Source organism: Ilyonectria robusta (assembly GCF_021365365.1).
Source record: "Ilyonectria robusta strain PMI_751 chromosome Unknown BGZ61scaffold_24, whole genome shotgun sequence".
NCBI classification, from domain to species: Eukaryota; Fungi; Ascomycota; class Sordariomycetes; order Hypocreales; family Nectriaceae; genus Ilyonectria; species Ilyonectria robusta.
This window is the reverse complement of record NW_025764458.1, coordinates 522,251-548,679: the sequence shown is the minus strand read 5'-3', so window position 1 is coordinate 548,679 and position 26,429 is coordinate 522,251. Positions and strand designations below refer to the sequence as shown.

Genomic DNA, 26,429 nt, shown 5'->3' with positions numbered 1-26,429 from the left:
TCTCATGGAGACTCGCTTTTGCACACCCACATTCACCGCTTGAATTGGGATCGTGATCTGGATGCTACGCCCGTGCGATGGCTGTGGGCGGAATGGATCAAGCCCACCAAGCTCCAAAGGCTTTGCCAGCCTCTGATTGATAACTCCTGGAAAAGAGGATTCTATGTGATAATTATAGCGTAAAGGTGGCCCGCGCACCGGCCGTGATGCGGCTCAAAAGGTGGCGTTGGACCCGGCACCAGCTGCTGCAACGGAGAAAAAATGGACGATTCATAAACCGACACCCTCTGTACGACGCTGCAGTACGTACCGCGTGTGTAATAGTGGCGAACGGACCGCGTCGTGTGTCGAAAGCTGTCCAGCTAACTATGTATAATGTGTTCTTCGGAAGGTGACGGAAGCAACGATATCGATGGCGTTTCTGTCCAAGTTACCTCGCTTGGGTCTCAGGTCTCTTGCCCGACACAGCTCGTTACAGAGACCAGCCATCCGGAAAAAGGAACGTGGTTGGGATTGGACACTGACCCTAGCCCACGTTGCGCAGATTGGAGCCGTGATTGCACCACGGGAGGACGGTTTCGCAAACTGCGAGGGCGGACGGGCCAGGCCTAGGGCGTGTTGGGCTATTGGCACCAGACGTCTAGAACTGGCAGAGCACCATGACAACGCCGCGACAGGGCTGAGCTGGTAGTTCCCGACCGAGATGAGATGTGGCTCGTGGTGGCAGACCGCCGATCGCTTGGGTAAGAGCTGCCGCCGGTGGTTCGCGACGCCGGGATCTTCAGGCACACAGGGTCAATTTGTTACGTATTAGACCGTGCCGGACACCCAGGGTTCTGGCACACCTTGAGAGAGCCGCAGCCACGAGGCTCACTTGACTCGGTTTCTGCCGAGGAGGCGGCGCGGCCACGGCGTGCGCGGCGGCAGGACGGCTCGGCTCTGGGTACTTTGCCCAGCTCGCGATCGGTTCCAGGGTGAACGGTGGGCGTGTGTGGTGTTGAGGGTGTGCGTGAGAGGCCGGGTGGCGGGGATCCACCTTCAACCGTATCGACTTTGAAAACCCATTTTTCGCGATGGAATGATGATCTAGCTAAGAGTCTCGGGTAAGGGAGTACCCTAGCTTCTTCGTACCCACCTGCTCGAGATTCGCGGGGCGCGTGAAGAAGGAAGCTTGAGTAGAACAACGTGATGTGAACCTGATGGCGTAGAGCAGATCGCGGTTGGATCTGGATCGGCGCGGTGGCAAAAATGGCAAAAGTTCAGAAAGCTGCCCCATGGAGGGATTCAGACCGTCTGAACCGATAGAGAGACTGTAATAGCATGGATTTAGAGGTGGCGTTGATACTGATGTCATGGGAAGCAAGTCGTAGTGGTGATGTAAACCAACGCACCACAGGGTAGGTCGATGAGCACGACTCACACGGCACATCTTGGCGCATTCCATCTATGCATGGCATATTAGCTGGGACTGGTGTGCCGACCTACAAACCGCAGAGCCATCTAAGGGAGATCGGATGAGAAGGCACGTGTTGAAACCAACAAGGGAATTGGAGATATCCATCTCATGTTGCCAGTGGAATCAGAACATCTGTTGCCTGACATCTGATGCTGGGTCAACACATCAACATAATACGTTGGTTGGCATTAACTTAGGTAATAGGACAGAAATGCCTCGACTGTCGCATTGTCGATGGATGACTTACGTCTCACAATGGTCGCATCGCAACGGATCGCATCTGTATTGTCGACTGGTTGAAGCACGCGCCATGGTTTGGATGCTGCAGAGGCGCGATGGGGGCGTGCGATGAGATCCACGTGGGCCGCAACCCAGGTACCTGGGACCCTCAAACTCGACAAAAGATCAAGGCACGTCTAGACGCTCGAGGACTAAGACGGCCCGTTCAGCTTCAAACGATCCAACAGACCAAAAACAGACATCAAAGAGGCCAGCAGGGGTCACATTCAGAGATTTTCCCAGGGTGAAAGGCCGCCGGCCAACTGGCGAGGCCAGAGGGTGTGTAATGAACGGTTTGAGTACGCACTACGCAGTAGCATTTTGAGTACTTTCGGAGCTTTCAGACCAAGCTTTCCGTTTCCAGCTGGATGGAGCCAGATGGGGCCAACGAGAGAAGCAAGCCAAGGGCGTGCCCAACCCCAGGCAACCAGCCACGATGAGCCGGCGGCCAGGGAGGGCACTCTTTGGAGAAACTGGAAAATTTTTCAGGTCCTGAGGTCTTGTTTCTCGATGCGAAGCCCCACCTGATGCAGGGATTCAGGGAACAAGCGACTAGGCACGGGCTCCTGACTGCCCGGTGACTCGTGACTGGGTCTGCCACCGGCCAAGGTCCTGTCAGTCAGACGTCAAGACGTAAGAAGAAGCGCGTACCGTTTCTAGCGGTGGAGAACCGTGGGACCGGCATGAATTTGAGCATATGGAATGAGCGGCGGCGGACGTGAAGTTTTTTCTTTTACTTGTTCTGAAAATTTTAAGTGGGGCCGGTCCCGGAGGTCGGGTACGTACCATCCCGGGAACTGGATGGCCCAGCAAGGTGACGGACTGACTGACGGACTGACTGACCGAGCCAAGCTGAGAAAAACAGGAGACGACGGCAGACCCCATGATGCGCGATCTGCACCGCAGCTCAGAACCTGAGAAGCGGAGTGCAAGTGGGAATTGAGGGGAACGAAGGGGTTGGAGGTGGAGGGGGCACATGATGATGCGCCCAGTTGGGGAAACAATCGAGACTCGGGGATTATTACTGCATGTTGCTAGTTTCCAGTTAGGTGCTTGCGGTGCCTGTGGTGCTTGTTTGGTCTTGGAGTTACATTCGACCATGTCGTTCGTTGATGATGAGGCTCCCGCTGCGCGTATACGAATACCGAGACATGTGTACCCTCCATCGTTTGGGCTTGCATGGAGCACGGAGCATGGATCGCCAGGTTGCAGCCCCTCGACGTCGTCCACCTCAATGCCCAATACCAGGCGATCCCATCCAGCCACATTTCAACGGTTTCTGTGCAGCTCGCGGATCGATCCTCTGACCATGAGGAGCTCCATCGTCGTCGTCGTCGTCAATTCGATTCGCCGCACGGGCGCATGGAGGAGTTCCAGCCCCTGACCCTGTCGGTTCCCAGGCGCAACAGGCACGAGTGCACGCTCTGGACGATGGGACGAGCACCTCCCTCCTGTGCCGTACGCACGCCCTACAGCCGGCAGAGGTGTGCAGGCCAATTAGCCGCGCAGTTTCCTCTTCTCTCTCGCGCTGTGCCGGCCGTGGCCGCGTTGCTGAGTGCGATTTTCGGGCCCGCCCAAGGCTATTTTTTCCAGATCGGTGGAGCACCCTCGTTTCTCCATGGGCCCATCTGGGCATTGGAGTGGTACTCGCCCGTCTCCGGTCGCCAGTGGTATGTTTACGGAAAGCTTGGAATGTTATTCCTTTTGTTCATCAGCCCTCAGGTGGTTTTCCTGTTGTCTCTTCCCGCCAACGGATCCCCCTCTCCCAGGGGGGTTGCAGAGGGTGCAGCAGCACCTGACGAGGCATCCCACAGGGCTCTGAAAGGGCGTAGTTGGAGGGCGTGGTCGGGCGTGTCAGGGCACAATTGCTCATCATGGATCTCTGTAGAAGACCAAACCTGGCAGCGGCAAGGGGTGTGGCGTTGTGCGGCACCCAAGCTAGTCCCAATCCCCATGGCCTACAGCGGGTGAAATGTGCGTGATGGGCGCCCAGAGTTGCAGCATCATTGCAAGGCAATTGCGTGTAAGCTGTAATTGGTGAATTGGGTGCCTGTCCGCGCCGAAGAGCCGACTTGAATACCACACCTGCTGAGGCGACCACCGCTGGTTGGCGACTGAGGACGAGGGCAGCAATTGTTCAGTCATCGGCCTCCGTCATCATGGCTGGCGGTTGAAGCAGACATTTCCGCGGCCGCCAGAACAACTCCCATCCATCGGCGCCAGCCCACAGGCCACATCCATGGTGTGAATGATCGTCTGCACCCTTTCCAGGCATGGCGGGCTTTTTCCTCCCTAGCCCACTGCCTCCCGCACAACCCATCGAAGCCCGCTACAGCCTAGCTAGCTCTGCCGCGCCAACACCCGCACCAACAACCCGCCAGAAAGGCGTCATGTGTGCCTGCTGCCACATCACATCATAGCTCCGGTACCCGAGACCCTGCTGCGCTACGAAGCACCATCCGCACCCAGAGCGACCCTCCAGCGCAGCCCCGTGCCCTCAGAGCCCTACGACTCGCTGCCGGGCCGGTTCAGGACGCTGAAGGAGCGGACTGCGGACCCCGAGCGTTGCGCACTGCCGGCTGTGAGTGGTTGCGCGCTGCCCTGTGATGCCCTGTAACTGTCGGCGCTGGCTGGCTGGCCCAGATGATCAATCAGCAGGCCGCCTACCACCAACTAACACCCAACCCAGGTCGGACCTTCGGACACATGGATTTTCGTACTCGAATTCCGGAATTGCACGCCGTGATGGGCTCATCGAAAAGGCCAATTCAGCTAAAATTTGCTCATCTTGCTCAGCAGTAAAAAACGTGCTACGGGCTGTGCATCAGCGGGAACTGCCGGGCCGTTCGTGTTCCCTCAGGGTGCTGGATGGAGCCCGGTCATGCTCACTCTCGACGACTTGACTCCGCCCTCGCTCGCCCTCGACACACGGGAATTAACACGATCCACGATCTCTGCTGTCCAAGATCCCTCTTCCCTTCCCCTTCCCAGCGCCCCACCGCCAGTCGCAAGTGGCCAGGCGGCCAGACACCATCCCAGAGCTGTAATTCGTATACTCCGCCCTCCGTATGTACAGGGCGTACTGGACGAGGCCCACGCAACGCAACGCCGGACCCAGTGGCAGCCAGTCGCCCAGGCACACGCCCAAGGAGCTCCACCGCTGGGTATTTCTCTGCTCTTGGCCAAAGCACCTCATCACGTTTCCCGTTGATGAAGGCCCGGCCGCTCCTCACACGCCTCCACCCCCGTGCTCGCCCGTCCGTGGACCCCGTGGGACCATGCGCCCACTTACACACAACCGTCTCCACCGCAGGGCCAAACGGCACACACCTCGGAATGCCGCACACCTCGCACACCGCAGCGAAAATTGTACCATACCATAGCACGGCCAAGGGCAGTCAGGCGGGAGCCGCTGTCAGTGGATTTCAGTGCCATGTCCACTCGAGGCGCCACTGAACAAGCTCGTCATGGCATCGCGTTGCTCGCTATGACACATCGCTTCCCCCCGCCGGTGCAGGAGGCTCGTCAGGGCGACTACGTACTAGAAATATTTATTCCTGCGAGCTCCTGAGCCCCCGAGGTCATAAGGAGGCCGAATCTCTCCCATCTCCGTGATTTTGATCTCTCCTCCTTGAATGAAAACCATCTTCCCCAGACTTTGAGACCTTCTCGAACATCCACCACCAAACTTCCCCACGGCCCTATAGCTTCCTTGCAGCTGCCGCTTGCGTCCACCTTTTGCCACCCTGACTTACACGGACGGACATCAGCTTCCATCCCCCTCGACCACGTCCACCGCGTCGACTCTGAAAGACACAATTGACTCCTGAACCGGACCTCACATCCTCTCCCAGTCGCTCGTTCCGCCGTCGAGACCAGAACATTCCACTAGCCTCAGCCTGAGCTGGGAACAAGAAGGGGGAACAAAGGAACAAAGAAAAATTCACAACCGCCACACACGCCCCTGGCTCGGCGTTCCGAATCCCGCAGACTAAGAGAAAAAGCGATCGACCCTAGCACGGCCAAGCTTCCACTCGCCTTGAACGCGTTAGTTGTATTAGCCCCCGGACGGCCATTTCATCGTCATCGTCGTCTGGCGCCGCCTGCAGCCGCTGCAACTCTGTGCGTCAGCCGACCACCTCCAGCATCGGCATCAGACCAGCGCACATCCGCCTGCGACGAATAGCCTTTACCCCTGGTGTGGTGGTTTGAGCCGGCTATTGCCAGCCCGTCGCATCATCACAGCGACGCCGGCGTCGACTGTCCCTCGACATTTGCCTCTGCCTCTTCTTTAATCCTCTCCCACTTACACAATCGACAAACGTCACCATGCCCCACCGCGTGGCCAACTTCCTCCGCACATCTTCCGGCAACATTGCTCAGATCAAGAAGGTTGCCATCTCGCGATCTCGCACCACCAGCCCTTACACCTCTGATGGCGAGGACCAGGCCAATTCGCTGTCCGTCAAGATGCCCGAACCCGTCGACGGAGTAAAAAAGCACCACCGCATTTCTCTGCCCTTTGGCAAGTCCTCCAAGGACCACCACCCCTCACCCGTCTCGCTCGGCTGGAGCATCGAGAGCCCTCCCGTCGTCTTCCACGGCAACGCCGACGAGAGCACCGGCGCCCTGGTCACCGGCCAGATGTTCCTCGATGTCCGTGACGACCTCGTCGAGATTGGCACCTTTACTGCCGCTCTCCGCTTGCACACTGTCCAGAAGCGTCCCTTCCAGGGCCACTGCACCGACTGCTCGAACCAGTACACCGAGTTGCAAAGCTGGAAGTTCCTCGCTCTGCCTACTTCTCTGCGACGCGGCCGCCACACCTTTCCCTTTTCCATTCTTCTGAATGGCAACCTCCCCGCCTCCATGGACACTCCCCTCGTGGCAATTAGCTACGAGTTCAACGCCGACGCTCTCGTCACCAAGAGCTCATGCTCTCACACCGGCTCCTGCGCCCCGGTCCGCTTCGAGAAGACGATGACGGTCAAGCGATCGCTCCCCGAGCATGATCTCCCCCATCACTCCGTCCGAGTCTTCCCCCCGACCAACATCAAGGCCAGCGCCCACTACAGCTCCATCATCCACCCTACTGGCACAAACAAGGTGTCTCTTCGCCTCGACGGCCTAGTAACCCGAAACGAAAAGGCCAAGACCATCGACTTCTGGCGACTAAAGAAGGTCACCTGGCGCCTCGAGGAGACCATCAAGACCGTTGCCCCCGCTTGCGGGCGTCACTCGCCTGCCCCGAATGCGACTGAGGCCGAGAAGAAGGGCCTAACCCGCACCGAGGTCCGCCTCCTCGGCGAGAAGCATCTCCACGAGGGCTGGAAGTCGGACTTTTCAGGTGCCGACGGTAACGTCGAGATGGAATTTGAGTACTTTGCCAACCAGTACAAGTCGCACACTCGCGAGCTCAAGTACGCCTGCGACACCAAGACCAAGGACGGCACCGAAGTTACGCACTCGCTCCTCATTGAGCTCGTCGTGTCCCGAGAGTACGCCCCCGAGGGCAAGCCTCACATGGCCACTCAGACCGGCACCGGTCGCATCCTGCGAATGCATTACGGCGTTGTCATGACCGACCACGCAGGGATGGGCGTCAGCTGGGACAACGAGGCACCTCCCGTCTACCAGGACGTTCCTCCTAGCCCCCCAGCTTACCCAACCATGGAGCCCCCAATCGAGTATGAGAACCTCGAGCCCCTCGATGCTCACCGGTTGAGCGCCGAGTCTTCGGACCGACAATCCGGGGACCTACTTCGACGCGCATCGGCATGAAGCTGCCGGACTAGCCCTATCACCATCACCATCACCACCTCCTTCCTTTTTACTCGGTCACATTTTACCTGCATGAGACAACGCGGCGATTTTGAATTTTGATTGCACACATATACCCCACCAGCGTTGATCGAAAGACGATGGTCTTTCTGCTATTACAAAGGAACGGGAGACTACAGGACATATCTGGGAGACGATGCACCAAAAAATACGGTGGAGTTAATCATGTATGGAGGAACCAAAAAGACGCCGCATGCTGGGAATAGAATTCCTAGGGTGCGAGATGACAGCAAGCTATGAGAGCCAGCTCAGGCGAGAGACGCCGGGCTCAGAAGACCCAATTGCAGATAGCCAGAAACCAAAGAATACAAAACAAACAAAAATGAATAATGCAAACCAAACAAACCAAGCTCCTTGCGTCCCATGATCTGTGCCACCGTGACGCCAACCCCCGTCACCGGGATCGTCAAAGCCGGAGGCCAACCACGACACAAAGAAGTGAGGGCGCCATGGCCCAACCCGTCGAGGCGCAGGTCCTACCGCCAACAGCAGGGCGGTACCAGGGCTACAGCAACCACACCCTCAGCGGCGTGAAGGTGTCGCCAAGTCCCTTTCTGGGAAGAGGCGTCTGGGGCTGGCTGCAGGCGTGCAATCGCGGGGGAATGTGAGTGAGGGGAGAGGTGGGGTGGCATTTTGCGGAGGGGAGGGGAGGGGAAAATGGTGTGGTGCGGTGCGGTAGGCCAATTCCGCCCGAGATGGCATCAGGCTGGAAGTGGTGATAGTGGTGATAGCGCATCTTGATCGTCGCCCGGCGGTCTCCGCTATCGGATATCAAAGACTCACATGTTTCCGACGAACGCCTGCTCCAGTTTTTCATCTCCACCGCAAAGTCAAGGCCGGAACAGGTGATGCCACCGTCCAACCAAGGTACATGCGACGGGCGAATCGCGACGGCAAGGGCCGAGTCATGGGAGCGTGCAGGTAGTGTGCTGTTAGCACGTACATGAAGAGCATGGATTCGATTACAGAGCATGCACTAGATATTGGGATTACAGAGCAACCTCCCTGGCCTCAGTTTCAAGCTCCACATGCTTCCAGGATGCGAATCACCGAAAGTCCGACTGTCCGAGTCTAAATGACATCCGAAAAAGGGAAACTAAAAGAGCGAGCAAATGAGCAAATGAAAGGGCATAAACGCCAAAGTCTGGCCTGATGTCTCACACCTCTCCCTGTCCAACTATCCTTGTTCTGCTACCCTTTAATCCTGACTCACAAATCTGTACTGCAGCATCTCCTCTGACTCTGACTGTGCCTCTAGACTGTGCCTAATCTGGGCATTCCCTAGCAACTGATCCTCACCGGCATGATCTGACAGAATCCATTGACACGACAGGGCCTCATCCAGCTAGGCATAAGCCGTAGGGAAAGAACCCCAGATACGTACACGAACCGCAGCCGCCCCCGCAGCTCGTGCTGTTGTGACACGCAAGCGGCGGGCTACACTCGCCGAGCATCTCAGGGTCAATCTGAGATGGGCCGGTGCCTCCGAATCTGATGCCAGGTGGCGGAACGGTTGTCATCGGGGACGGATGCGTGTTGGCGCGGCGCCGGCGGAGCACCGTATCGGATGCGAAGCTGGGGAACGTCGAAGCGGAGAGATTGCGGGAGTCGATGACGGAGCCGTTGACGGCGAAACTGCGCAAGATGCCGTCGGGGCCCAGACGAAGAGCACCATCAGGGTCTTTCGCAAGGGTGCCGAGGACCGCTGCGAACGAGTTGGGATGGCATTTCAGAGGAGCGTCTTTATGGTTGGGCGTAGGGGCTGCGAGGCTCTGCAGGCGAAGTCAGTTGCGTGTTGGTGCTGAAGCAGACAGGGAACCAACCGCGGTGAGGAGGACAAAGATGAAGAACCAGAGGGCCTTGGGACACGGCATTGTTGCGAGTAAGTCCAGCGGGCTCGTTGGGTTTCTGGTTCCCAAGAACTAAGGGTTCGTTTCTCTTGCGCGTGATACACGATGATCGTGGAGTTGCGTATAGCGGGGGAACAATTGCGACGACCAAGAAAGTACGAAACAAGTGTTGTACTATGGAAAGGCAGGGTAACATTTTTCGTCACGCCCTCCTACAGCTGCAGACTTTATAATCCTGATCAACTACCCGAGACTCCTCGGTGGAGCCTGAGTTTGCATTCATTTCACTTTCAAGACGTCGCGCCTGGTTTGCCCTGAGGAGCGAGGTGAGCGCGAGGTGAGACCAAAGTCTAGGGAAGGTTTTCGTGGAACGGTTGGACAAAACGCGCACGGGAGAAACGGGTGAGAGCCAAATGGGAAGTTCCATAACTTTGAAAGGTGATTTGGAGGTTGTGTGACGTGACCAAGGATGGTCATTCGTAGGGTTCAGGGCCGTTGATGGGATGGGTCGTGATTGACTTCCGTGGAGCGCGACCTCGATGACTTGTGCGACGATGAGACTGAACGGAATGAACTTTCCAGCCTCCGACTCTCGCTTGGAAACTTGGCAAAAGCGACCATGGCGAGAGTTGCGATGGCTTCGTTGTTATTGGATTGTTTTAGCGAGTCATAATCATCATCCTCAGAAAGCAGCTTAGGAAATAGATTTATCAGAAGACTAATTCTTAGTATTTACTTAATATACTGATAATGTTTATTTTATTTATTGGGCTCGATTTATGCCCAAGAGAAGTCTCAAACTGGGAGGTCTATGTTCCACAGACGAACTAATGGATTTGCGTCGACGGTTGCCATGGCTATCGGCATTCCGGCGAGTCCAAGCTCGCTGGCGATGATGGCCGTGAACAAAAGGGAGGGGCAGCGATAGAATAAGTGTCAGTCAACGGTTCATTGGATAGATTCCGACAAAGGCAAAGCCACGTTAAGCTTGATGTTGAAACAAATCATGGTGAGTCGATTGAAGCTGGAGAAGCCACCCACCGACCTTGAATCACTGTTACACCCTCTTCTATAGGCCTTGAGTCAGTGGGAAATTCACGTTGAAGGTGACCAACTGTTGCTGGCTGCCCGCTCTCACAGCTCCAAACAACTAGCACCCTTTTAATCGCAGATCGCTCTTGGATTTCTTCTCTTCCTTCAACCAGCCCCATTTTCACATCATGGTCATACAATCAATTGCCTCCCAAAATCGGCCGAAAGAAAGAAGCCCTCAAAGAGATTCTGGACCAGGTCGAAGAACTTGACTATGATGATCCTGAGCTCGTCGGGCTTCACGACGAATCTGAGCAGCTCGACGAGCCTGCACGTGGATTTCAACACAGTGCGCTGTCAACTCAGCTGAAGCAAAACCGCCATCTAGTTCTCTATCAGCGATGGACGAATGCAGTTTTTGGTGATGTTGACGACGAGGATCTGGACCAGGCCTGCTTCCCTGACCTCGAGGATGGAGCCAGACCGCTTCGGAAGTTGTTTTTCAGATGCGACGATACATTGCGTTTATTTTCACAAAGTGCATCCCCAGAGCTGTTGAGAAGCGGGCTATCGGCTGCTGTGTGTTGGGTCAATGCGAGAGAAGCTTGTCGTTCTTGGTCAAAAGAAAGTACGCCGAGCGCGACATCGAGCCTCCATCCGATGCTGTAACATACCGCAGTCTCACAGAAATGATGAGATGCCTGGACCAACGATCCGACATCAAATTGCGTCGCCAACGCATCAATAATGATACCCGGGTTGAGACGTGGGAGATTTTGCAAATGACGGACCTCAATATTCAAAAGACTACATACATTGAGCTTGCCGAAAACCATCATCTTGCCTGTGTGTTGAATCGATTGGCAATTCTTCGACCTGGGCCTTTGGGGCTTCCTCGACATGTCGATTTTCAGCAAAATCTCCCTTTTGCATGGAGAGATTTTGAGATGGGACGGACTAATTGCTAAGATGTTCTCGGTTTGGGTTACAACTGGGAAACTAAAGGCCAATGCAGCGGTTCCTAGCTTAGGGGGCTTTAGAAATAAGACTTATCTAAGTCTTATATATTTTTGGCCACTTCCTTAGTTGATACTTACAGTTAGTCAAGGTTGCTCCAAAGACCAACCGTACCAGTTCACCTAGCTGGATCATACTGACCTCACGACCCTACAGCTCTTACTTCTAGAGATTGACCTTACACACCTTGCTAGATACATACCTATCGGATGATTAGCTACTGTATGAGTTTGCTGTAACTTTGTCCTCCCGTCCGTTCCTCCCTGTGACAGAGTTGCTACGAACGGACAGAGTAAACTGGTAAACTGATACTTAAGCTATCTGCTACTCATTGGAACTTAACCGTCGCTATCTGACGATGTATCATATATAAGATCTCCTCCAAAAAGGTAAGCTCTAAGCAGACAAAGCCTAGCGTATTATATAAGCTAAAATTATACATCCTAAAGCATTACTATATAAGTAACCGCATTGAATTACTCAACCATACATCCATCGCTTTGAGTGGGGAGAATAATGTTCAGTCAGATCACCTCAGAGGCATGCTTGCTATTACCAAAAATACCCCAGGCCAAGTCCAGTTTATGGGGCCGATGCTGAACCAGCTCTTTGAGCAACTGCGGAACGATGAGGAGGAGTATCCCCACGATGGGGATTCTGCCTCCCAGAAGGACTGCAATGGGGTTAGTCGCCCCGCCGCTTTTTGCGCATTGTCCAAAGACCCGCAGGATAAAGCAGACACGATAATTGACCATTGACGAAACAGAATGAAAGGGCTTGAGTCAATGAGTAGCGATTTCAACCGACGTGTGTTAGCTCAGGCGAAACGGTCGGTGAGCAATCGCCAACAGGCCGATACCAACACCATCGACGACGAAACTCTCCACACCATTGGAGTCAACTTCGACGAGGCATTCAACGAGGGTTCAGATCTTGACGACACCGAGGAAGATGCTGAGGACTAGTTTGGAGACAGCATCGATCGTGGGAAAAAGTTCAGACCTTTCCCGACGAGATCGCGGAGTCCGTTGAGGAAGGCATAGAGCAGATAGATTACACTACTGCAGCACGTTCTGCAATGGAGGTCTGGTTGCTCGTGGGCACTGAAGCCTCCACTTTGAGAGAAAAGTAGCTCCGGAACCAGACTGAGCTTTGCGATGCTTGTTAGGAGAACGAAACCGTCGACGCTGAGACAAAGGCCCATCTGTACGAATACCACAAGCTGCAGCGCCATCTCTCTGGCGAATTCCACTCCAAGGTGAAGGGGTTTTCCTGGCGATCATAGATCACGCCAAAACCGAGGTACTTTCCGGTGTTTGGTGCGAGATTTGCGTGGAGATTGGAATTACTATTCCAGTTTATGAGACAGTCTCAACATTTGTGAGATACATCACGACGCTCCAGCCTAACCAAGATGCAAGTGATGGAGAGTGGAAACGACCGGGGGAGAATGAGATGATCTATATGGCTGCTGTCCCACAACGCTTCATCGCTCATGCTGATCGAGACCGGTTTCTGAGATGGTATGAGGACAATTTCTAAGGAAATGTCGACTAGATATCCTAACGCTAAAACTTAACTAGCATTAGCTCAATCTTCAGTTTAGATAAAGCTTTATTTTTCTCTAACATCAACACCACGCAAGGATTACCGCGGAGGCTGCATTGTTCACAGCGCAAAGACTTGGTCTAGGGGAAGACACAGTTGATCTCTGCCATTTCGGCGAGGGACTCCTGCGTATCGCAAGCTTCAACCCCTCGAGATGGGCCTTGATCGCCGATCGGAAGCAGTGCATACACTAATCTTCGACGGCAGAGAAACGGGCGGTGCGGGCAAATCGCGACTACTTCTTGGCATCGCGATGCGCCTAGCGGCGTGCCTTGGACGGCATGACGAGCGAAACCCTACCGAAACGATGGAGCGACGACGTCGGTGGGTTGGCGGTGGGTGTGAAATAAGTACCCTCTTTAGAATTTAGTTTGTATTCTGGGAGAAACCCCCTTCCTTGTACTAAGAGGTTCTCGGACATAGGAGCACACTGCTCTATCAGATTTAGTTCTAGCGCCCCTTCTAAACATGGGTAAATGTCGCTCTTTGTTCTCACAGAGGCGGAATTAATATTTCCCTTACATTAAGATGCCTACTTTTGAAACTAATCACTACATCAACAGGGTTAGACTAATTGAGGAATATATTGAGTTCTTGTTACCCGAAATACCTGGAACAGTCGGGAAAATATAATGGCACCTTATATTTTGACGAATCAATTGAGAAAGATGATGAGGCGTAACGGGGAGGTATTGTCACATCGACAGTTATTAACGCAGGATGGATGAGGTATGGTCCACACAATGGGTGGACACTCTAGCTTTGGCGGATATGAACTTGTCTGGGTCCCTCTTACTTCCCAAAGTTGACATGTTGACGGAGTTAGCGGATCCGATTCACCTGGCAGATCTCGCAACCAAACGGTCCACGAAATCAACACCCGGATGGTGACCGAACTTCAAGCTTACCGGTAGAGAACATATGACTACATTGGTCAAAGAGCGCCCATCCCGTGTCTACATGTTGCCTACACCTACTATCTTGGCAGCATTCTGTGACCAAGCTGGTCCGCCGTGGGCGGGGCTGGGAACGGAGAAGACCTCGGAAATGTTGAAACAAGACAACTTGTGGTCGTATACTGGCTTGTCAATTGATGTATTTTCTTGATTCAAAAGGACGCCCTTCATGATTGAGAAGTCAGACATAATTTCAGCTCGGTTGACATTCTACGATGGTCCTCACGGTCTTTCTATTGTCGATAAAAACCCAGGTTGGGGATATGATCGAATCAGTTAGAAACATCTCGCATCTCATTCCTCTCTTCCGAGTTACGAGTGATTGAAGTTGAAGAAACGATCGCTTGAGACAAGCCTCAGCAGCTGGTGTACGAGGGAGAGAGTCGAGACCTCTGGGGAAGAGCAGTGGGTGCTCAGAAAAAGAAGAAAGAGATGGAAACTGAGGTGGAAATTTGTGGACCAAATAGTATGTTTTAGGTCCGTCAATCATTTATAACGACCTATTCCGGGGCTTGCTGTCATCAACCGAGCGCAACGACTCATCATCGGTATTCCGATATGGTGTAGTGGACTATCATTCCGCGTTTTCATCCTGAAAATGTGCCGCGGCGACCGGGGTTCGATTCCCCGTATCGGAGGCGTTACAAGCTCTTTCTTTTGCATTTTTTGCATTCTTTTTGGTCCCTTGGGAGTGGGAAACAATTTGTGGTATTTGTCGTTGATTTCCATGAGGGCTGACGGGTAGAGAGGTCGTCGCGAGAAACTCCCCAACAGTGGCATGGGGCGCTGGAAGGGTCCCACTTTCAGTGGGTTTTAGGTACGTTTGCTCCTAGTTCTCCTCCAAACCCAATATTCAGCAGTCTGCTGGTCAAAAATATGCCACAGCTGTTAGAGAAGGTGTTATGATTTAGATGAAGAGCAGTCAATCCGTGGGTGGTACAATGTTTAAAGATGCCAATGCTGGATTAAGCCCGATGCGTTCGCGTTGCTTGTAATATGCGGTGCTCTCCACCCAGGTTCTGATTGTCGGCGAGCCAGTTTTGAATTGGGACCAGTGTTTTATTGCTACCGTCCGCTCGGCCTTTCCACCGACACATAACCAACCACAGCATTGAAGTATTCTGTCGACGTCTTTATAAAAGTAAAGGCCACCAGCTGGACGGAGGGTCAATTGAAGGGAGTCACCAAGACTCGCATGTAAAAGCCTTCTCAGTATGCCTTCCCCACGAAGCTACCCTGTAGAGTGATATCAAGTCGTAATGTGGGGCGGCTATGATGCCAACGATGTGATGGGATGAGGTCAGGCGAAGTCTCAAGGCAGTTGATGAAGCGGGGCTCGCTGAGTTCTCCCCAGCGGAGCCGGGTTCTCTCGCCTTCGTGTAAACTGCTCAATCAATCCGGACTGCCGATGCGAGACTGCTTGCCTGTTGTCCAGTCGGAGCAGACTGTGATTTATTTTTAATATTACATTCATCACTTGGCTGTCATTGATAGAGTTGATATGGCTCGAATACCCATGGAAAGGAAAGTGAAATTGACTACCCTCTTCCCGCCGAACCAGAAAAGGCGGATCCCTTGTCGATTGCAGAGGCGTGATGACGATGCCTACATGTCTTGAGCCTCGATGGGGACTTGTCACAGATGTATGGTGGAAGTAATGATGGCAACTGATCAGTTCATCTAAAAATAAAGAGATCAAGACGGCAAAAAGAAAGGATAATTGGTGGATTCAAACCACCTGTGTTGGACGAACAGGGAATCGAACCCTGGACCACTCCCAGATATTCAGACGAAACATGCTAAGGGAGTATTATACCACTAAACCATTCGCCCTGATTGGTGACAGCCGGCCCCGATATTCATTACTACCCGGCTCGGAGGAGAATGCGCAGGAATGATTGATGTCTCTGGCGACGACGTGAAGAGCCGGATGAGCTGAATGAGAGTAAGGAGTATTTCGTGGCAATATGGACCGTATTTTTGAGTCCTTTTATAATGTACCATCTCCACATGGCCAAAAACGAGAAGAGTATCATCCTCAGTGTCCATTACTAAACATTCACTACACTCCTCATCACAACCAAGACGATACGAGTATTGGCCGTTGAGAAATAGCAGATGAACTGCCTCGAGAAAGAATGTATAACAGTAATATTCCATCTCTAGTTCAAGCCCCGACGTTTGGCGAAGGGTAATCGGAACAAATCTCCTCGCCCGTATTCTCAATCTACAACATGGTCCAAATCATGTCGGTAGAACGCCTGGCCAAGCTGCTTCAGCTGCGTTAGCCAACGCCCCATGGAGATAGGGTGAGGCGAGACATTGCGCTTAGCCTCCGCGGATCCAAATGCAGTTGGCGGTCCCGGTAAAAGATATACCCTCGTCTAGCCGCGCAATTTTCCAAGCGCCTCTCTACTAATCATAGAAAGGGGCTGCCAAGTTGTTGAAGGAGCATTTACGCCGCGATACGGTTTTTCATTAGGCCTTATCTACTAGCCTCTTGATTCTTCATTGGCTCTTCATCGTATTGGGACCACCGGGTTAAATTATGTAAAATTTTACGAAGTATAATTGCGCCGAGAATGAGTCCTTGGACCAACATGAGCAACTATCCAAAGAAACAAGAGAGTGTGATTCTTGGTTTCCCGTCGTCACACAGGACAGTAGTCCGAGTAACCAAGTGACCCGGGCCAACGGTTGACCCTGACCGGGCGGGCGGCAAGAGTGTCACTGGCGATGAGATGGCGCTGGAACTCCTCCTCCTAGTGCGGCTCCCGTACGCGGACAGACCAGAAGCTGTCTAGTTCGATTAGATAGCCTAATCACGCTTGAAGAGAAAGAAGAATCTGCGTTCTATTACGGCCCTAGCGAAAGCCAGAGGCGCGAATGGTCTAACGGTGTGGACGTTGGGTGGGAAGACTCTTGGCTTCATCTGGAACACTCGTTCAAGCCGTAGCTGCAATGTCGTGCTGCTGATCGTCGGCCCCTGAGTCTGACACTCTTGTGATGAAGCAAGCCTCTGCGAGTCATTGAGCTGAGCGCACACGTGGGAACAACGCGAGGGAAGGGATGGCGTGAAGCCCGAGCCCTACTACGCAGTACTACGCAGTAGTCACACGTGGCCGACAGAGGGAAGCAACGTGTGAAGCACGCGGCAGCAAAGTCAAGAGTTAAAAGGGGAATGAAGCCGGGACGATGACACATGGCTCGCCGTGCCACGTTTATGTCTGTAGCATCAGCTTGCGAAACGAAAGCGCCAGAGAGTCCCTGGTAGAATAGGCGTGTGAGCGGCGTGTGAGCGGCCTCGTATCACTACTACTTGCTACGCATTAGAAGTCCACATGTGCTCGGACTGGCGCTGTGTTAGCTGCCTCTTGGCGTTGTCCCATCGACCGCCACCCGGTGAAATGCCGCTTGCCCTATGTAGTTCAACTTGGCGAGGAGATGGAACCAGTCAGGGGCCCTGTATTAGAGTTTCTTTTTGGACAGGGGAGCTGTTTTGGGAGAAGAACGTCGATCAAACTCCATTGGAAAATCCTAGCAAGAGCCCCATGGCCGACAGGGCTATCCATGATATCATTAATGACGACCCGTATTGAAACCTGAATTACGGGGAATAAGCACAATGACTCGATGCCTCAATGCCTGCTAAAGCAATGAATCGTGGAGTAATATGACCATCGCATGCCATCGCCAATGCGCTGGCGCTCAAGCCCCGTCTGGCAGGGGAGAGGCCTGCTCATTTAGACGTCAGATTTGCATCTGTCTCCACGCCCACAGCCCACCAAAGCACTTGGATAAAAACTGAAATAAATCATGTTGAGGCATGTCGGTGTACCTGCGCCCGAGAGCTGTGGCAAAGCTCAGACGTGATAAGGGCATGAACCAACGCCGTGTCGTGTGGCAACCGACCGAGCCGCCGCATGCTGTGCCGGTTTCGAAGAATCATTTTGTCACCGTCCAGGCGATCAGACGCTGCAAGTGAGACGTGGAAGGAATCCTCCGCAGTGGCTGGCCTAGGGTCGCGAGTCACGACCGACAGCCTTACCCGCATGGCTGTCGACGTGCCTCCCACTACCTGAAGCAGTGTTACTCAGACATGACCAAGAGATCGCCTGCCAGATAAGCAAGTCGGCAAAAGAAGACCCGAGATGGTCGGTAGTGGTAGGCTAGCTGACCATCTGTTCGCAACGGCATTAACGGCGGACTCGCGGTGCTAGTCAGTAGCCAGGCACACAAATTGGCCATGATACACTAGCCTCAGTGAAGCTGAGGGCCTCACGCGCAAGCCACCGCACCGATAGTCCCAACGTCTGGGCCCTAGGGAGTCGTACGAGATGCTCCGGGTGCTGGAGGGACAGCCAGAGCGAAGCAGAGAGCCAGAGGACGCTCAAGATTCGGGCCGGGGCAGTGGAGACCGGTAGCGGCCTGGATCGTTTCCTAGTCTCTGCACCGGGGGAGCATCTAAAAGAATCTTCAGTCCACAGATGGGAGATTCCGACGAGAAATCGGGGCAGCCGGCGCTGACACGGCGCTGGCACCAGCGGCGGAGCGGGATGATGAAGATCATCCGGCAATCGGCCTATCCGTACTAAGATGTGCAATCTGATGAAGAAGAAAAAACGGTCGGTGGAGATATCAATGTCCGTCCGAGAAAACACGGTACAGAGGATCCTTTGCATCTGGGCTGGGTTACATCCTGTTGTGATGCTGCGGCACATGTATTACAACTTCGCGGGGTTTGTCTGGGGTTCTGGGGAAGTCTGGAACATGTCTGTGTGGTATAATGCAAAAGTGGCCTCATCAGGACCCATCTCGTCAATCCAAATCCTCGGGTGCGTGGTGCATCGAGCGAAGGCTGAATGAATCGGCCGCCACGCCGCCATCCCCAGTTCCGACCGTTTTCCCTCCCCCAACCCAACTTTCTCCATCTGCCACTGCCACTGCCAGGCGAATTCACACCAAAAGTCCCTCGCTCGACCCTACTACGTTACGTATCGCTGGCTTCACTGCGTTGGCGGGGCCTAGTGTCGATCACGGCGGCGGCCTGCGAGACACTGACTCGTACCGGGCCGCGCGAAGCCACGCGTTGGTGAGGGAGGGCTAATTTGACCGGGATCCTGCCAGGAGTCGGGCTGCCGGAGACGGCCAGGTCAGGGTCGATTGCGCCCTGGCAAGCAGGCTGCAGATGAGATGAAGAGCCGATTTGAGGGGTGAGGCCTGCTTGTTGCTTGTACCTCTGGTGCTGCGTATTAGTCCTGCAGATCCAGATTGTCGCCATGACAAGCTTCCGGCGTATCCAGCCACCCGTTTGCTCGGCGAAACCGGCTGGAGTCAATTCAGAGCAAGGCAATGTCTGTTTCTTTCTCTGGAAGCGGTCCTCACTTCCAGGCTGATTCCAGAATCTAATCTCCTTCCCAGCCGCGAATATCACTGTCGAAGAGACGGACGGCACCAACCCACAAGAGCAAAGCTCCCCCCCTGCTACACCACACTATTGCCACGCAGACTGGCTGTGCTAAAAGTCTTTAGCGCACTGTCAATCCCGTCGCCGCCGTATCACGTCTCGCCATGCGCTCAGCGCACTGGGCTCGGCGGATCGGGTGGCGGCGTCCGCTCCATGTTAGAAGAGTCCAAGGAGAGCCCAGCGATGCAGCGTAGTCCTGGTTGTGGGTGTCTTGGCTCCAGCTTCCGGCAGCCCAAATCGACACCCCCGGGACCAGGGACACGACTCGCACCACCGCCCGCAACGAGCTGTCAGGCTTCTCCAGTAAGAGCCTGGGCCGTGGTGAGAAAATGGAGCCCCTAGACGCCGTCGTACAGTTAGTCGTCGACAAGCTATTGTTTGGGAGGGGGGCACTCGGACTCGGGCTCCAGGGCTTGGTGAGCCTTCTAAAGAAACCCGGTGTCGCCGCCCTCCACACGGCATTGCCCCGGACATTCTTTCCTTTTGCTTCTCGGTATCACAAGGTGTTGTTGGATTCCGGGTTTTGCTTCTTCTGCTTGTTCATTTGTCTCACGCGGCTTCCAATCTCCCGGGACGACTCCCACGAACCACACGACCACACGAAAAAACGGCATCCGAGTGCGCGGCACGGCAGTCGAGATGGGTCGCGGATTCCTCGTGCCAGACAACTTCAAGCTCGAAGCCCCGAGTGAGGATGATATGAACATTGCGTCCATCATCTGGGGCTTGACCCTGGGTGTCACCGTCTTCAACTGCGCCAAGGCCTTCCGACAGTCGAAGTCCTCCATCAACAGACGAAAGCGGCTGACTATTTACGTCCTCATGGTTTGGGTCGAGATTATCTCGAGTTCCGTCCTTGGTGTCATGGTTTGGCTCTATCTTCGCGGAATCATCGAGCCCAGCTTCCAGTTTTATTTCTTCATCAGTACGATGAGCCCCATCTCATAAATCACGAAAAATCAGATACTAACCTCTCAATTCAGTTGTCTTTTGGTCTACCCAGGTGCAATGCCTCATTCAGATCATTATCAACCGAGTAGGCTTGCTCATGTTGGTTCGCGCCAACGCAACCAAGCTGAAATGGACCTGTTTCCTTATTCTCTTCGCCATCAACATCAGCGTGTTCTGCATTTGGGTGCCTGCCCGTCTCCAAATCAGCGAGCAGTACGTTGCCATCAACAACATTTGGGATCGTTGCGAAAAGGTCATTTTCGCCATTATGGATGCTGTTCTCAACTTCTACTTCATCTGGGTCGTCAAGAAGCGTCTTATCGCCAACGGTCTGCACAAGTACAACCGACTGTACCAGATGAACTTGTTCCTTGTCGCCATCTCTATCGCTCTAGATGTAAGTCTCAGACCGCTATACTTGAAGTTGACGAATTACGCTAACCTTGCCATAGATCCTTCTTATTGGTATGATGTCTCTGCCCAACAGCTTCGTGTAGGTTTCCCCTAATCCTGTGGCTTATCCATTTCCACTCACACTCCCCATAGCTACGTCCAGTTCCACCCTCTCGTCTATCTTCTCAAGCTCCACATCGAGATGAACATGGCCGATCTCATTGGAAAGGTCGTCCGTGCCAGCAACAACGAGGGATCTCACGAGTACAGCTCCAACACCCGATCTCGAACCCACCAGACTGGATCCCGCCCAAACCACAGCCGATTCGGTGCCACCCTGACCAGAACGCACATCGAGCTCGGCGAGGAGGACGAGATGGAGCTCAAGGAGCGTCAGAACCTCGAGGGAATCAAGAAGACAGTTGTCACGGAGATTGTGCGCGTTGGACCCAATGGCGAGGAGGACGATATCCCAGAGCACCACGAGAGGGCTGTCAGCGAGGCCAGCTCGACGAAGCATGCGGGCAACCAAGAGTCGTTTACTATCCAACACGCACGATAGATCATGCATTTGACCATGATTCTTTATTATATCTATTAGAGCTAGAAGGCATCGCCAGCGACAAGGCTAATGTAATGAGTATGTATGTACGGATACCCAAAGAAACATACACAGTATCCGGGAACCAGATCTTGCGCATCCATCGGTGAAGGCTCAAGCCGGGATTCCCTTAACTCGTAGTAACCTCGATCTGAACGCAACGAGAGCCTTGTCCCAGTCGGTTCCACATCCGATCGTCGCTAATGGCGGCATCCCAGCAACCAACTACCACAAAAAGCAAAACCAGGCCATCTCGCTGTGCCTGCGTCTCCACATCCCCTAGCAAGGATCAGGGCGGGGGACGGACGAGCGGGAGTTGCAAGCCAACAGATAATATCGGATGACACTCTGTCGTCGACCTAACTCCGGAGTCATCGTTCAGGAGACCCAACCGCCATCGAGTCAGCCAACAGACGGCCGTAATTGCTTCAGGGACTCCTGGTTTTCCCCGGACTCAGCCATCTCCGTGCTCGCTTCCCCGGTCAACTGGTTCCCTGCGCCCTCTCTCCCCCGCATCCGCTGGTTCCCCATTCCACCCACTCGCCCGCATGCAACCCCCTTGATACCCGTTGCATTAGGGCGTTCTACAGCAGATCAACGAATAAGTCCCAAATTCTCACGAGTCAAGAATCCTAGGGGCTCTTGGAATCTTTTGCATCGGTGCCTGACAGGTCCCGGGGACGGGTAGCAGGCGTCATCGAACCTCTGAAGTAGCGGGATTTGACATCCGTGCAACGGACTTTCATTCCCCGGACCGGACTTCACCATTGTAAGCGAGGTTGCAACCAGACCGTAGCATTCAGAGAAGAGCTGTTAGACAAGATCGCTGAGACTCGACCATCAGCACCACTGGCTGAGATGTGCGCTTCAGTGTCGATCGCGCGGATGCTGTCAAGCCATTCCGCCGCTGCCACCCCAATCGTCACATTCCAGAACCACCTGTGGCTTTTCATTGAGCAATCGGCCAACTTAACCCCCGTGTTCCAAACGGTACTGCATGTCAGCCTGCTGCAGACTAAAAGCCAAGCTTCAGCTGATCTTGAGATTACATGTAAGATCAGTGCTGCAGGGGACTCGTACCTCATTCGACTGGCGCAAAGCCAACATGATGCGCGTGCAAGGTTACTTGATACGAGTAGACGATACTGCGGGCGTGCAATCCCCCGCACCCCAGGTAGACCATTCGAGTCTGAGGGAAATCGTGACCATCCCTGCGAATACGGGGATAACCTTTGCCCGTGCTCTCTTTGGCATTTGTTGTGGGTTGGTCTGATGCAATTGTGAGCTGAGATTCCCATCTGAGACTCCCTGCTACCAAAGGTAAGGAGCATCGACATCACCAAGGAGAGACTCTGAGCCAGGGTCACGCATGACGATGATTTCAGTCCCTAGTAGCTCGGGCGATTCAAATGCAGGTGCGGCTCCGAAACTGCGAGAGGGTGTCCTCGTTTTCTGTGCCACGCCGTTGCGTCGAAGCGATTGGCCTGGGGCTCATCCGCCCATGTTATAAACATCGCTTGGCAGAGCCTCGCGTGGCGTCAAGCGGCTCCGCGCCTTATGAGCCGAATCCCCCCTGCTATCGGTGATCCTAGAAAGAAAACCCCTTAAATCATGTACGGTAATGTCTGATCAGGCTTCCGTCATCCGATCCTGCGCCGAATATTCCATCCCAAGCCATGTGCTCTTCATCGGGAAAGGCCATCAATTGAAGAATAAGAAGAGGAAACATCTCATTGCTTCGTCGTTGAGTTGGGAATAGATCTGTGCTGACAGGTGCACTGTATTTCTCCGCGCAGGGTGCCTTTTGCTCTCGAACGAGCATTAAATTGAGCATCTGCATCAACAGTTATTCCTTCGCATCCAAGCCCTCCATGTCCAATTGCGCCGACGCTCTCTAGTGATCAATCCATTGAATGAATGAGGTCGCATCTTGGTCCTGATGACGCTTGTGCGATATGTCCTGCATCAACCCAACATCAAGCTCAACAGGGGCCTCAATGCTTGGTTGTTATCTTCCACGTACTCCGACGTTCGTAATCTTCATTCATCTCAGTATTTGAGATGACGGTATCTTGACGGGATTCAACCATGGTCACGACGGACGGATTTTGAGCAATGCAATGGCTCCTCAGCTAGTGAAAAGTAAGTCTGATTCCTTGGTAACAGGTCCTGGTTTCCCCATCTGAGTTGTCACTCCTGCCATCCGACGCCATTGAGCCCGCCATGTTGAAGGTCGTGGCCCCATGCCCGCCCAGGTCGCAGGTGCTACCATTTGCTTGTGGGGATAACCTTATCGCTGCTCTTTGTCGTCGTAGTTTTCTATATGGGACTCTTCACCTAAAGTGAACCAGATGACTTCATTTATTTCCGAACAACATGAGTAAAGACAGTATTAGAAGAAGATCCGTCTACGCTGACAAGGGAGTTGGCACCAACATCGAACCAAAGACAGTTAAATGTCGTCAGTACCTGTATAAGAATTACAGTTTGTAAATATTAGCAACAGCTTCGAGGAGTTCTTTGACTCTCGAAGGACCATCTCCAGCTGCATTCTCTTCCGTCCGTAGCAGTCGTCGGGGGATCAAGAGCCTCGCAGCTGTATTGTACCATTTTCTAAGATGACAAAAGGCGTCCAACTTACGGGGAAGACACCGTGACTCTGCTGCTGATAAATTATTGTTGAGGCGTTTGAGTGGCTTGATTCCGAATCTTGTTCCAATTCAGCGGATGTGACCTTGGCCTAGTTGATCTTGACGGAAACTCCTCAACTAGAAAAGTTAGTATTTGCGCTCGGAATCTCACGGTAATTAACCAAGAGACTAAGGCATATTCTTCTGATGGGCAGCGTAAATAATAGGTGTCGCATGCATCGTGCTCAAGCTTATTGTATGCGTGCAGCTCCTGTCACAGAAACTGTCACATCCTCACCGTAGATAGCGTCATAAAGGCTCGTGGTGTAATGCTACTCTAAAAGAAAAATAGCGATACCAAGTAATTTTAATCAAGTCTTATCAAACTCTCTACTCTCCACCCTTCAATGTCAATCCTACGGTTGAATATCTCATGATCCTTTCGCAAAATGGCGAGTGTTTAGGTATAGGGTAGCCCGAATATAACATTTCCCCGATAATCTCCCGCCCTATAAACTTTAGCTCCAACACCATCAACGTCACTCCGAACAACATCTCACGGCAACCGGTCGCAACCCGTTGCATCGTAGACAAAGCTCTCGATCCGAATTCCACCCAGAGTAGCGGCCTGTCGCACTCGCGAAGGCATGTGCATCGCGCGTTGAAATGCGCGAGTTTATGGACTATGTCCAAAGCGCCTTCTACCAAGCTACGGGCTGGAACCGCGACAACTCGTATGCGGCGCTGAATTCGACCTCTGATGGTGAGAACCCTGGCCAACCCATTGCCCAATCCCTTTTGCTTACGGTGGTGTCCGCCAGCTCTCTTGAACTTCCAGACCCCGCGCGGTCTGCGCCTCACTCTCTCTGCGCTCGCGAGCCCGAACTTTGCAACATCATACCAGCTGGGTTCCGTCGGCATTGTCGATGGCTCAATCTCGTACCTCTTCTCATCGGTCCCGCTCCAGGTCCTCTTGACACCGCAGTCAGAGACCGTGCCCCTGCCAGCGCTCCTACGCTCATACCGGCCGCTTACCGAGCTCCCTCGACGAACCGACCCGGGCCTCCAGACCCCACAGGACAGGCCCGAACCGTCGCTCCTCTATGGCCGGCTATACTTGCCCCAGTCCATGCTGGAAGCGATGGTGGTCAAACGGGTATCACCTGCCTTGCAACTCCAGCTGAGCTCGGTATCAGCCCAGCATCTTAGAAATGGAGGCACCGTGCTGGGATTGGCGCAGTATGACGTGGGCAAGTACGCCCTCGAAGGGCTAGCATCCTCCGATGGAGGATTTTTGGGAATCCGAGGCGTGTACAATTTCGGCGGCGATGCCGACATGCGACCTCCACCAAGTCCCACCGATAATGAAAATGGCGATAGGGAGAGGATATATGGCCGGTTCAGCACAGGTGGAGAATTCTATTACGGCATCCTGAACAAGTCTGGTGGGATCAGTCTGGGAACCAGGTTTGCGACGCTGCCGTCCCATACGGGCACGCCGTTGTCCGCGACCCTTACCCTTAACCCCCTGATGGGTAACATCAGTGCTAGCTACGCGGTTGTAGCTGGAAAGCATTGCAGCCTGGCCACGAGGATGGAGTTCAACGTATTCAGCTACGAGAGCGCGTGGGCTCTTGGCATGGAGCTCTGGCGGAAACCATTCGTGAGGCCGGTCGCTGATGATGACAACACGAAGCAGACCAACACGAAGCAGACCAACACGGAGCAGACCAACGCGGAGCAGACTGTTCAAAAGAAGGAGCGCAGCTTTCAAGCGAAATTGGAGTGGCGGCTGGATGACCCAGAACCGGTCATCGTGCCAACTCCTGCTCCCACACCGATCAACCCTGATGAACTTGGCGAGGAGAATAAACCCGGCGAAGAGAAGTACGCCGGCGTACTCAAGACGCGACTGGATCAGAATCTCCGCATCGGGGTTCTCTGGGAGGGGCGTGTCAAGTCGCTCCTCTTCAGCTTGGGAAGCGGAATCGACCTAAGGAAATTGGACAAGCCGTTCAGGACGCTTGGGTTAGAAATCCAGTTCTCGTCATGAACACCCCTGGAGAGGTGGGTTCTGACTTCAACACGCTGCCACTTTAGGTGCGGTGTTATTCCCCGAGTCGGACCGCAGGGCTGGTTTTCCAAAAATCCCAGGAACAGGGCCAACAGGCGCATGAATAGGCTCCAACCAAACCTCAGGCGTGCTGACACGACGGGCGGGACGGTCCACAACGGTCACCGATTTCGCTGACGGGAAGACGTCCGTTAATGGTCGCCCGACGAGGACAACAAGGTGTGGGGGATGTGAGCGAAGTGGACCGCCTCGTCGGTTCAGCTCCAGGCCACAA

At 53.8% G+C, this 26,429-nt stretch overlaps 11 protein-coding genes and 2 non-coding genes across 13 annotated transcripts; 9 read left to right on the top strand and 4 right to left on the bottom strand.

The window, feature by feature from the left end:
• Positions 1-2,914: 2,914 nt before the first annotated feature.
• On the top strand, positions 2,915-3,706 carry BGZ61DRAFT_483282 (uncharacterized protein; the record flags this gene model as incomplete). The annotated part of the gene is made up of 1 exon (XM_046249476.1): positions 2,915-3,706. The coding sequence occupies one exon, from the start codon at positions 2,915-2,917 to the stop codon at positions 3,704-3,706; it is 792 nt and encodes a 263-aa protein (XP_046098710.1).
• A 623-nt stretch (positions 3,707-4,329) lies between these two features.
• Positions 4,330-5,277, top strand: BGZ61DRAFT_113169 (uncharacterized protein). The gene has a single exon (XM_046236963.1). The coding sequence runs from the start codon at positions 4,604-4,606 to the stop codon at positions 5,189-5,191; it is 588 nt and encodes a 195-aa protein (XP_046098709.1). The 5' UTR covers positions 4,330-4,603; the 3' UTR covers positions 5,192-5,277.
• A 787-nt stretch (positions 5,278-6,064) lies between these two features.
• Positions 6,065-7,516, top strand: BGZ61DRAFT_364075 (uncharacterized protein; the record flags this gene model as incomplete). The annotated part of the gene is made up of 1 exon (XM_046241486.1): positions 6,065-7,516. One exon carries the CDS (start codon positions 6,065-6,067, stop codon positions 7,514-7,516), a length of 1,452 nt encoding a protein of 483 aa, XP_046098708.1.
• Positions 7,517-7,931: 415 nt separating this feature from the next.
• BGZ61DRAFT_113158 (uncharacterized protein) lies at positions 7,932-8,731 on the bottom strand. Its single transcript, XM_046236962.1, has one exon. The coding sequence runs from the start codon at positions 8,547-8,549 to the stop codon at positions 8,082-8,084; it is 468 nt and encodes a 155-aa protein (XP_046098707.1). The 5' UTR covers positions 8,550-8,731; the 3' UTR covers positions 7,932-8,081.
• Positions 8,732-8,913: 182 nt separating this feature from the next.
• Positions 8,914-9,450, bottom strand: BGZ61DRAFT_537564 (uncharacterized protein; the record flags this gene model as incomplete). Its single annotated transcript, XM_046254551.1, has 2 exons — positions 8,914-9,348; positions 9,400-9,450. 2 exons carry the CDS (start codon positions 9,448-9,450, stop codon positions 8,914-8,916), a joined length of 486 nt encoding a protein of 161 aa, XP_046098706.1.
• A 982-nt stretch (positions 9,451-10,432) lies between these two features.
• BGZ61DRAFT_483279 (uncharacterized protein) lies at positions 10,433-11,127 on the top strand (the record flags this gene model as incomplete). The annotated part of the gene is made up of 2 exons (XM_046249475.1): positions 10,433-10,435; positions 10,567-11,127. 2 exons carry the CDS (start codon positions 10,433-10,435, stop codon positions 11,125-11,127), a joined length of 564 nt encoding a protein of 187 aa, XP_046098705.1.
• A 38-nt stretch (positions 11,128-11,165) lies between these two features.
• On the top strand, positions 11,166-11,668 carry BGZ61DRAFT_460319 (uncharacterized protein). The gene has a single exon (XM_046247014.1). It carries the CDS (start codon positions 11,241-11,243, stop codon positions 11,424-11,426), a length of 186 nt encoding a protein of 61 aa, XP_046098704.1. The 5' UTR covers positions 11,166-11,240; the 3' UTR covers positions 11,427-11,668.
• Positions 11,669-14,591: 2,923 nt separating this feature from the next.
• BGZ61DRAFT_t187 lies at positions 14,592-14,677 on the top strand. The gene has a single exon. It is a non-coding gene; the product is annotated as a tRNA-Glu (tRNA).
• A 1,106-nt stretch (positions 14,678-15,783) lies between these two features.
• On the bottom strand, positions 15,784-15,872 carry BGZ61DRAFT_t185. The gene has a single exon. It is a non-coding gene; the product is annotated as a tRNA-Ala (tRNA).
• A 4,081-nt stretch (positions 15,873-19,953) lies between these two features.
• Positions 19,954-21,602, top strand: BGZ61DRAFT_113118 (uncharacterized protein). Its single transcript, XM_046236959.1, has 4 exons — positions 19,954-20,431; positions 20,490-20,854; positions 20,910-20,950; positions 21,004-21,602. The coding sequence occupies exons 1-4, from the start codon at positions 20,146-20,148 to the stop codon at positions 21,410-21,412; spliced, it is 1,101 nt and encodes a 366-aa protein (XP_046098703.1). The 5' UTR covers positions 19,954-20,145; the 3' UTR covers positions 21,413-21,602.
• Positions 21,603-21,676: 74 nt separating this feature from the next.
• BGZ61DRAFT_113123 (uncharacterized protein) lies at positions 21,677-22,279 on the top strand. Its single transcript, XM_046236961.1, has one exon. The coding sequence runs from the start codon at positions 21,792-21,794 to the stop codon at positions 22,137-22,139; it is 348 nt and encodes a 115-aa protein (XP_046098702.1). The 5' UTR covers positions 21,677-21,791; the 3' UTR covers positions 22,140-22,279.
• Positions 22,177-22,842, bottom strand: BGZ61DRAFT_113120 (uncharacterized protein). The gene has a single exon (XM_046236960.1). The coding sequence runs from the start codon at positions 22,786-22,788 to the stop codon at positions 22,213-22,215; it is 576 nt and encodes a 191-aa protein (XP_046098701.1). The 5' UTR covers positions 22,789-22,842; the 3' UTR covers positions 22,177-22,212.
• Positions 22,843-24,747: 1,905 nt separating this feature from the next.
• Positions 24,748-26,134, top strand: BGZ61DRAFT_363575 (uncharacterized protein; the record flags this gene model as incomplete). The annotated part of the gene is made up of 2 exons (XM_046241449.1): positions 24,748-24,844; positions 24,903-26,134. The coding sequence occupies 2 exons, from the start codon at positions 24,748-24,750 to the stop codon at positions 26,132-26,134; spliced, it is 1,329 nt and encodes a 442-aa protein (XP_046098700.1).
• Between the last annotated feature and the right edge of the window lie 295 nt (positions 26,135-26,429).